The sequence below is a fragment of the Nansenia antarctica genome, assembly GCF_963989245.1.
Source record: "Nansenia antarctica genome assembly, chromosome: 11".
NCBI lineage: Eukaryota > Metazoa > Chordata > Actinopteri > Argentiniformes > Microstomatidae > Nansenia > Nansenia antarctica.
Window position 1 is genome coordinate 27190235 of NC_137681.1, and position 10555 is coordinate 27200789.

Below are 10555 nucleotides of genomic sequence, written 5' to 3' on the forward strand. Positions count from 1 at the left end.
GTCTACGACGGAAGATGGGTAGTGACTCTGCCGTTCTGACAGCCGTGGGGAGCTCATTCCACCAGCGAGGAGCCAGTGTTGTGAAGAGACGTGATCGGGCAGCCCGACTGCTGTGTAGAGGAGGTGAGGCCAGTCGGCCAGCCGAGGTGGAGGAGCGGAGTGAGCGGGCAGGGGTTTGGGGGGGTTACCATTTCCTTCAGGTAGGCAGGGGCTGTCCCTTTAGCTGCCTGGTATGCAAGCACCAGGGTCTTGAATCTGATGCGAGCTGCTATCGGGAGCCAGTGCAGGGTGCGAAGGGGAGGGGTGACATGCGAGTATTTGGGGAGGTTGAATATCAGCCGGGCAGCAGCATTTTGGATGAGCTGCAGAGGTCTAATGGCTGAAGCGGGGAGCCCAGCCAGGAGTACATTGCAGTAATCCAGGCGGGAGATGACCAGTGCCTGGGTCAAGAGTTGCGCTGCCTCTCTGGTAAGGAATGGTCGTATCCTTCTGATGTTGTAGAGGAAGAATCTGCAGGAGCGAGCCGTTGCTGCAATGTTCTCCGCACAGGATAGTCGGTTATCCAGGATCACTCCAAGGTTCTTGGCTGTCAGGGAGGGGGTTACAGTAGAGTTCTCCACTGTGATGGAGAAGTCTTGGAGAAGGCAGGCTTTCCCGGGGATGAAGAGGAGCTCGGTCTTGTTAAGATTGAGCTTGAGATGGTGGTCAGCCATCCAAGTTGAAATGTCAGCGAGACATGCTGAGATACGGGTTGCCACGTGTAGATCAGACGGGGGGAAGGACAGGAAGAGTTGAGTGTCGTCTGCGTAGCTGTGGTAGGAGAGCCCATGTGAAGAGATTACCGAGCCAAGAGACTTGGTGTAGAGGGAGAACAGTAGGGGCCCTAGGACAGAACCCTGGGGTACTCCAGTGGAGGGCTCGTGGAGAAGATAGCGATTCTCTCCAGGTCACCTGGTAGGAGCGGCCCGCCAGGTAGGAAGAAAACCAGGAGTGTGCGGTGCCAGAGATGCCCAGGTCTGAGAGGATGGAGAGAAGGATCTGGTGATTGACTGTGTCGAAGGCAGCAGACAGGTCAAGGAGAATGAGAACAGAGGAGAGGGAGGAAGCTTGGGCAGAGTGGAGGGCTTCCGTGACAGCAAGGAGCGCAGTCTCAGTGGAATGCCCAGCCTTGAAGCCGGATTGGTGGGGGTCTAAGTGATCCATCTTCCGGAGATAGTCAGTCAGTTGTTTAGACGCCGCGCGTTCAAGGGTTTTGGAAGGGAAGGAGAGAAGGGATACAGGTCTGTAATTGTGGACAGATGATGGGTCAAGGGTAGGTTTCTTGAAGAGAGGCTTGACTCTGGCTATTTTGAAGGCCGCTGGGACAGATCCTGTGGATAGGGAGGAGTTGATTAGGGTGGTAAGGTAAGGAAGGATCACAGCGGAAATGGATTGGAGAAGGGGGGAGGGGATGGGGTCAAGAGGGCATGTGGTTGCCCGCTTTGATGTGATAAGTGTGAGAATCTCATCGGGGGAGAGGGGGGAAAAAGATGACAATCCAGAGACCGAGTGTCGAGGAGAGAGTTTGGAAGGGGTGTTAGCATTGTTAGTGGGAGGAGGGAGAGGTGGGGGGGAAAAGGTGCTGCTGATGTCGTCCACCTTTTTTTCAAAGTAGGTGACAAAGTCATCGGCGGACAGGGAGGAAGGAGGAGGGGGAGGAGGTGGATTAAGGAGTGAAGAGAAAGTGGAGAACAGTTTTCTAGGATTAGAGGCAGAAGAATGTATTTTGGAATGATAGTAGGATGCTTTAGCAGCTGATGCCGAGGAGGCGTAGTTGGCAAGGAGAGAGTGATAGAGGTTAAGGTCATCAGAAAGGCCAGTTTTTCTCCATTTCCTCTCAGCTGCTCTGAGCTCTAGTCTACAAGCATGTAGCGTTTCAGAGAGCCAGGGAGCTCGAGGAGAGGATCGAGCTGGCTTCAAGGTTAGTGGACAGAGGGTGTCGAAGGATGAGGTGAGAGCGGACAGGAGGGTTGAGGATGCCGCATCAGTGGATAGAAGGGAGAAGGATTCGACAGAGGGTAGGGAGGATAGGACAGAAGAAGAGAGGGGGGACAGGGTACGTAGGTTACGACGAGAGGGTCTTAAGTGGTTAGAGGCTGAGAGGGAAGAGGAAGTTTTGAGGGGAAGGGAGAAGGATATAAAGTGGTGATCAGAAACTGGAAGAGGGGTAACGGTAAGGTTGGAAGTGTGGGAAGATCTGGTGAAGACAAGGTCGAGCTGATTGCCTGCCTTATGAGTCGGAGGAGAGGGGGACAGGGTAAGGCCGAAGGAGAGGAGAAGGTCAAGTACTCCAGATGAGAGAAGCTTCTCAGATTGGAAATTGAAGTCACCTAGTAGTACGAGCGGAGTGCCATCATCAGGGAAGGAGCTGAGAAGGCCATCCATCTCGCCTAGGAAGTCACCGAGCTGGCCTGGGGGGCGATAGATGAGAACAATGTGGAGTTTGACCGGGGAGGAGACAAAAGCAGCATGAAATTCAAAGGAGGATATAGACAAGTGTGCCAGGGGAAGGACAGTATGTGACCACTTGGGCGAGATGAGGAGTCCTGTGCCTCCCCCTCGACCAGAGGGTCTAGGGGAATGAGAAAAGGAGTAGGCGGCAGAGAGGGCTGCCGGTGTAGCTGTGTTTTCTGGTGTGATCCAGGTTTCAGTGAGAGCAAGGAAATTGAGGGCCATAAGAGATGCATAAGCTGAGATAGCGTCAGCTTTCCGGACCGCCGACTGGCAATTCCAGAGACCGCCTGCGACGATAAAGTCATGGTCGGTAGAAGAAGGTGGGTAGATGAGATTGGAAGGGTTGCGAGGGGGGATATAGCATCTAGGTGTCCTCCTGAGTGTCAGAAGAACAGGAATAGGGAGAAAGCACATTGGGATATAGGTCCGTAGAGGGGAAGAGGGCTAATGAACCAACAGAAGTAGGGGTAGCTAAGCGCACTCAGTAGACCGATGTGCCAAGAGAAGACAGCAACACTACAAACAACTGGAAGAGAAGGTACTTAGTACCCTGGCTTCCTCTCAGGCCTTCCTCGATGGACTCCCACAGATAGACTCCCTTGTCTTGTTGTCACGAGTCTTAGACTCCCACAGATAGACTCCCTTGTCTTGTTGTCACGAGTATTAGACTCCCACAGATAGACTCCCTTGTCTTGTTGTCACGAGTCTTAGTGCCAGGAGGCTGTCGCAGAGACTGTCGCTCTCAGACAGGCCAGATATTTATGGACACTAGCAGGCTTGTAGCCACTCCCCACTAACGAGCACTAATGACAACGACTGACAGGTGTTCTCACTGGTCGCATGCCTGGGTCATTATAATAACTCTACACGCACCTGAAAATCCCTATTTAATGAACCTGCTCTGACAAGCTCCAAAATAATTTTCTGTTTTATGACCACATGCTCACATGCAAGTATGAAGCAGCATTTATAACTGTGTGTGTGTGTGTGTGTGTGTGTGGGAGGGAGGGAGGGAGGGAGGGAGGGGAGAGAGAGGGAGGGAGGGAGGGAGAGAGGGAGGGAGGGAGGGAGAGAGGGAGGGAGAGAGGGAGGGAGGGAGGGGAGAGGGAGGGAGGGAGGGGAGAGGGAGGGAGGGAGGGAGGGGAGAGGGAGGGAGGGAGGGACGCGTGGATTCGTTCCAGACACCGTGTAGGGCTGGACAACACGACAACACATAGTGAGAATAAAAATGCTACAAAAAAGAAATTGACACGACTCCGGCACTAGTAGCCTGACACTTGTTCGGAAAGAGAGAGAGAGAGAGAGAGAGAGAGAGAGAGAGAGAGAGAGAGAGAGAGAGAGAGAGAGAGAGAGACAGACAGAGAGAGACAGTGAGAGGGAGAAAGAGAGAGAGGGAGAGAGAGAGAGGGAGAGAGAGGGAGAGAGCGAGAGGGAAAGAGAGAGGGTGAGAGAGAGAGAGGGTGAGAGAGAGAGAGAGAGAGAGAGAGAGAGAGAGAGAGAGAGAGAGAGAGAGAGAGAGAGAGAGAGAGGAGAGCGCGCCGAGACAGCCCCGGGAACCATGAAGAAACACACTAGCCCGGCGAAACAACCACCACCACCAGCCACCGGAGTCCCCACCGGGCCAGACACCGTGCTGCCAGACCGTACCGGGCAGGTTACCACCGGGCCAGACCGTACCGTGCAGGTTACCACCGGGCCAGACCGTACCGGGCAGGTTACCACCGGGCCAGACGCCGTGCAGGTTACCACCGGGCCAGACGCCGTGCAGGTTACCGTGCAACAACTGAACGAGGTTCTGTCCAACGGCAGCGGATTCTACAGCTTACCGACGCAACATTTCAACGAGGTCTTCCCTCGAATATATGTCGGTAACGCGTAAGTTTCTTTTTGTTTTATTATGGGGGTTGTCCGTTTATTTTTTCCCTCCAAACAGCACCTAACCATCAGATGACACGGACAGTTAGGTGGCCTATTATTTGACTATTTATAATAATAATATTATTCTTTTCACTCCATAGTCCGTAACGCGTCACCGTCGGTTCAGGCGCGACAATCGCAACACTGGGCGCTGGAAATATCCAACATGTAGACCACGTTTCATAAGAACATCACATGTTGTATAATATCTCTATCACACTGGAATGAATTAGAGCCAATGAAAATAAATGACAACAATTTACACCCATTAGGATACCCAGCAGTTTGACACCTGCTATTACCCCTCCGTCAATGAAAAGTGTCTCACAATTCAATTTCGACAGACAAACTAATACTATGAATGGATATAATAATGTCTGCCGTGCGTTTCTTCATTCATACAGACGCCCGAACATGTCATTGGACGCTTTATTCACGAGTTCAGCAGATTAAAAACAAGATTGAATATAGTGACAAACAATTGATGCTCTCTCAGACGGTCGCACTGGTATTTGAAGGGCGATAGAAGCTTTGTTTCTTTAATATATCCTATATAATGAAACCAAGGCTCCGTAATGCTCCATAATAATGCATTATCAAAATGATCAACGGTGCCATCTAGGCTGTTTTATCTCCGCGCCCCCATTCTGTTCTGTATCACGAATCACGACTATTTTGTCTAAAATATGAATTTGAATTCAATAATAGGAGCCATATGAGACCGCATGCAATCAAAACAACGAATAGATATGAAAAATCAAATGGCCACGTGATTTTTGGTCAGGGAACTGTTGAGTCGTGAGTGTCAACATGGGCTGGGTGGAGTTTACTGATCTGGCGGTTGGACCTCGCGCGTGCATGTGTGTGTGTGTGTGTGTGTGTGTGCGCGCGCGCGTGTGCGCGTGCATGTGTGTGTGTGTGTGTGTGTGTGTGTGTGTGTGTGTGTGTGTGATGAAAGAAATTGTGTTTTCAAGAAGACAGTATTGGAAATCTAGTCGATCCTCTAGGTGTCTATTTCCACATGGAACAGGAGCCGTTATGATTCTATAGACCGTGTCTGTGCGAGGTCCAACCACACACACACACACACACACACACACACACACACACACACACACACACACACACACACACATACACACACACACACACACACACACACACACACACACACACACACACACACCTGCAAAAATGTACAGCCAGCATTCCAGTAAGGTCAGTTCCTGGTAATGCCTTATGCTGATTGTGTGTGTGTGTGTGTGTGTGTGTGTGTGTGTGTGTGTGTGTGTGTGTGTGTGTGTGTGTGTGTGTGTGTGAAAGAGAAGGGTGTGGTCAACATGCATGCAAGATAATTCCACTCCAATTCCATTCTGGTGTGTTTCTTCACTTGATTGAATTTCACATGGCAGACACACACACACACACACACACACACACACACACACACACACACACACACACTAACAGCATTCTCAAGCCATATTACTATTTATTTTTTTGCTTTATTTTATTTAAGTAGTTTTTTTCTGAGTGGGGCAGCCCCACTCATATTTTTCATTGTATTAGACAGATACAGTGAAGACAGACAGGAAAGTAAGGAGAAGAAGGGAGAGAGGGCATGTCAGCAGGGGATGGGCCGCATTAGAACCCATGCCAACATGGGCATACTGTATGTGTGCACTATAGACCGCGGTGCTAGACCACTGGACTACCCCAGGCCATATCAATTCTCCTTTATAACGGTGTGGTCATTGAACCTATAGTAGAGGACAGAGACAGCATCCTTTAACTTTTTCTTGTTGTTCTCATATAAAACACACACATACTGTACACAGCAACACAATATTTCTCTTATATTCATGTAGAACAACCATCAAGCGGACCGAATGTGTTTCTATTTCCTCCGTTGTTACTATCAAAAGTATAAATATAAATATATATAATATAAATAAAGTATTTTATTTAATATTTAATATAATATAAAGTATATAAATATTTAAAGTCATCCACGGGTCAGTCCTGGGCTCCTTAGTGTCTGTGAGTATCGGAGCTATGATTACCATGAATGAATGAATGGTCTTTATTGTCATTGCTATAGTACAGGTACCAAACAACGACATTTGGGAGGGGTGGCTCCCCTGGTGCTAGGAAAGAGAAAAAAACAACTAAAAAAACCAAGAAGGGAAAGGAGCTAGTTTACATAAATAAAGGCTATGTACACTATCCACTATACTATACTGTACAGATAAAACGACTAGGGTTGTCATATTGCACATAGTGTTATTGCACATTCATTTAAAGCATGCACTTCCATAAGAAAACCCCACAGACAAATAGATCATAGATAAACTAGCATGACATTCTCTGGTATCCCTCTATGCTAACAGTGTAGTCTAAAGGGCAGTGCTTACCATGTTCACATATTCCTATTTAGAGAGCCATGCAGTATACAGAGAGTGTTAGTGTCTAGGTCCTGTCTGAGTGTTAGTGTCTAGGTCCTGTCTGAGTGTTAGTGTCTATGTCCTGTCTGAGTGTTAGGGCCAATCCCAATTCACCCCTACGGCTTCGTTTTCACCCCTATGGCTTGATTTGCACATTCACGTTTAGGGGGAGGGCTATCCCAATTCATATTTCATCGAGCGAGCCATGGCTTCATTTCGAGGGCTAACTATGACTTCATTTCGAGCGATTTCAGGACCAGACTAGCTTCGAAGCCATAGGGGTAAGCTACCCCTTGATTCCAGGATGCATTGCAAATCATCTACAGAAATGTTATGTCGCTCTATTCAATGCGGAAATATCATTTTACTTTCTCTGTAATTACTTATTAATAAAGATTTGAAAAATTATGATAACCATCATATTATCTTAGTTTAATGTCATTACAATGCATTATAGACTTTTTATTTATAACAAGCATAACCCAAAAAAAATCGCTTTTATGTCAGTGCTGTGTCTAACGTTACAGTAACGCAACGCTGCATGACAGTCGAGCATTTCAGAGATGTACAATCATAAATCAATTATTACCTGTGGCGTTTGACAGCGGATGATGGTACACATATGTAAAGTTATCTATCAAACGTTAGTTTAATGTCATTACAATGCATTATAGACCTTTTCTTTATAACAAGCATAACAAAAAAAACGCTTTTATGTCGAGGTGCTGTGTTTAACGTTACAGGCTGATTTGTGGACAGCATATGACATATTTCCATGTCTAATGTCTGATGTCTAATGTCTGATGTACTAATGTCATTTCAATGCATTATAGACCTTTTCTTTACAACAAGCATAACAAAAAAATCGCTGTTATGCCTGATCACTTCCATTAGACTACTAAAGCAAGACACCGGAGCACTCATATCTGCGTGTTTGTCACAGGCTGACAGTCACCCTGTTCCTCTGCCCCGGCAACTGACCAATAGAAATATGCGCCGATTAACATTTCAGAGATGTACAATCATGTTTATTTAGAAATAAATTGTGGTGTTAGACAGCGGATTATGGTAGACATATTTAATGTAAAGTTATCTATCTAAAGTTTTCTATCCACAGGCTGATATGTGCATGATAGGCGCGAATTCCCCCCCCCCCCCCTGGTGGTATAAATTGTATTGCGGCATACCAAAACAACTCGCAATCTAATCCGAACAGTTGTTATTATGTAATATTATCGATGGATGTGCCATTTCTGATGGAGGGCAGTGAGCGGGAGACTCATCAAGGACATGTAGTTAATTAATGCAGCGGCTGTTTCTCCAGCGTTCCTGTCACTTCGGATTTTGGAACGTCATAAAATTAAATATGTAAGTCATGCATTTTTCCATGTTTCCCATTGATGGTATATGACGCCGTAAATTTAACTAAAGTTCAGCCGCGAAGTTGTTGCACTGTTGTCCTAAATCAGTGCAGACTGGCAGGGTAGGAGCACAGGTTTCATACAGGTTAGAGCGCCGTTATTCTGTCATGGTCTGATAATGAAGCATTGTTCTTTTTTATTTGATGACTTGTTTGATCGTTTGATAGCGTAAAAGTGAAGTTGTGAATGAGTCGCGAGCGTCAATGCTTTTCTACGATACTCCTGATAACGTATCAGTCTTGAAGGGTTGTCCCATTTCATAGGGGTAGATTTCAACACCTTCGGGTTGTGGCTCTGTTCGAAGGCCTTGGCTAGAAATCGAGTCACACTCGAAAACGAGCCATAGGGGTAGAAAAGGGAATCGGGATTGGGCCTTAGTGTCTAGGTCCTGTCTGAGTGTTAGTGTCTAGGTCCTCAGTGTTAGTGTCTAGGTCCTGTTCAGAGCGGGCCTGTAGTGTCTAGGTCCAATCCATTACTTGGCTGCAGACAGAGCCAGGAGACCAGAATGTGTGTGTACTGTATATACAAGGGGCGAGCAGGACAGGAACAAGCACATTACCTCGGTACTACAACACAATCAATCTGAATATGCCAATCTGTCTCCTACTCTCCCTCCCAAGCCAAGTCTCCCTGTCTCCAGACTGGCTGGTGTGTGTGTGTGTGTGTGTGTGTGTGTGTGTGTGTGTGTGTGTGCTGACAGCACTCTACTTAGCTTACGCTCTAATCGCTCTGGGAGGGAAAAAGGAAGGTAGCCAAAGTTTTTTTTTGTCTTTTGTTTTGAAAATGGTAAACAGACTGACTTATATAGCGCCTTATTCCAAAGTGCCTATTATTACAACGGCCTCTCATTCACCAATTCACACACACATTCACACACCAATGGCGGCAAGCTACCATGCAAGGCGTCGGCCCGCTCATAGGGAGCAATTTGGGATTCATTGTCTTGCCCAAGGACACCTCAACATGTGGCCAGCCAGGGTTTGAACTGCCGATCTGCAGATCATTAGACGCCGGCTCTACCTCCTGATACACAGTCACAGTAGACTCATACATACACTCATAATCGACTAGTATGTAGAGAATATGTATGTACCATTATATAGGACATAGCAGGGACTAGAATATCTATTGATATATTTACAAAATGAGTATCTATTGTGTGATAAGATGCGTTTGTGATATCAGATGAATCACGTCAAATCATATCCGTGCTCAGTGGGAGATTGAAGAGGATTTATTCAGATCTGGGCTCACAAACCCATACAGGCAAACGGTCACTACAATTATGAGCAAAGGTTCCTTAAACACAGTCTCTTCTTATACAAGTGTACGTACAGAAAATAGATAGACACCTGTAGACCATCACTCACAATGGTCACAACCACTCCATAACTCCCATGTCTTATTGTAGTCTCTAGCCAATCTAGATTGTCCCTCAAGGTCCGCTCCTGACCGAGTACTAGGTCCTGTGTCTCCTATGTCACCTAAAGGTTATAATTATCTGACCACTGGACACACAGCATACAATGCGATTCTAGAGAATTGTATGCTTCCAACTTTGTGGCAACAGTTTCCAGGTTCAGCATGACAATGCCCCCATGCACAAAGTGAGGTCCATAATGACATGGTTTGCCGAGTTTGGTCTGGGAGAACTTGACTGGCCTGCACACAGAGCTCTGACCTCAACCCCATCCAACACCTGTGGGATGAATTGGAACGTCGACTGCGAGCCAGTCCTTCTCGCCCGACCTCATTAATGCTCTTGTGGCTGAATGGGAGCAAATCCCCCGCAACCATGTTCTAAAATCCAGTAGAAAGTCTTCCCAGAAGAGTGGAAGCTGTCATAGCAGCAAAGGTGGGACCAACTCCATATGAATGACCATGGTTTTGGAAGGAGAAGTTCAACAAGCACATGACACTTTTGTCCGTATCGTGTATTTGAGCCTTGTTGACCAGAACAACATAGATGGTGACCAGCATCTGGAAAACCTTCTTCACTGATGTGTCCTGAAGACCGACATCAACTTAAAGGTTCTCACAGTATTTAAAAATAGGGATGTTATCAGCTGTGTATGTGAAAAAAACAGACAGAATCTGCACAATGTACTGTATGTATAGTAAGATGTTGTGAATAGCATCACGTGTAGGGTACATTAGTGTCGATCTGTAGCTGTGTGGTACATCAGTATACCAGTAAGATGTTACCTGTATGGATTTCCTATTGATGAAGCCCTTCACCCCTGAGCTGTTTAGTCCACTGGGACCGCAGGCTCCTCTGAC

The 10555-nt window shown here is 47.0% G+C and overlaps 1 protein-coding gene across 1 annotated transcript in view; it reads left to right on the forward strand.

Moving 5' to 3' along the window:
* Positions 1–4051: 4051 nt before the first annotated feature.
* dusp3a (dual specificity phosphatase 3a) overlaps positions 4052–10555 on the forward strand; it is a gene marked incomplete at both ends in the record, with an annotated part of 21190 nt that continues 14686 nt past the window's right edge. The window contains 3 exon segments of the mRNA XM_080542127.1: positions 4052–4093; positions 4095–4136; positions 4262–4368. Of these exon segments, the coding sequence (XP_080398253.1) occupies positions 4052–4093; positions 4095–4136; positions 4262–4368 (191 nt within the window).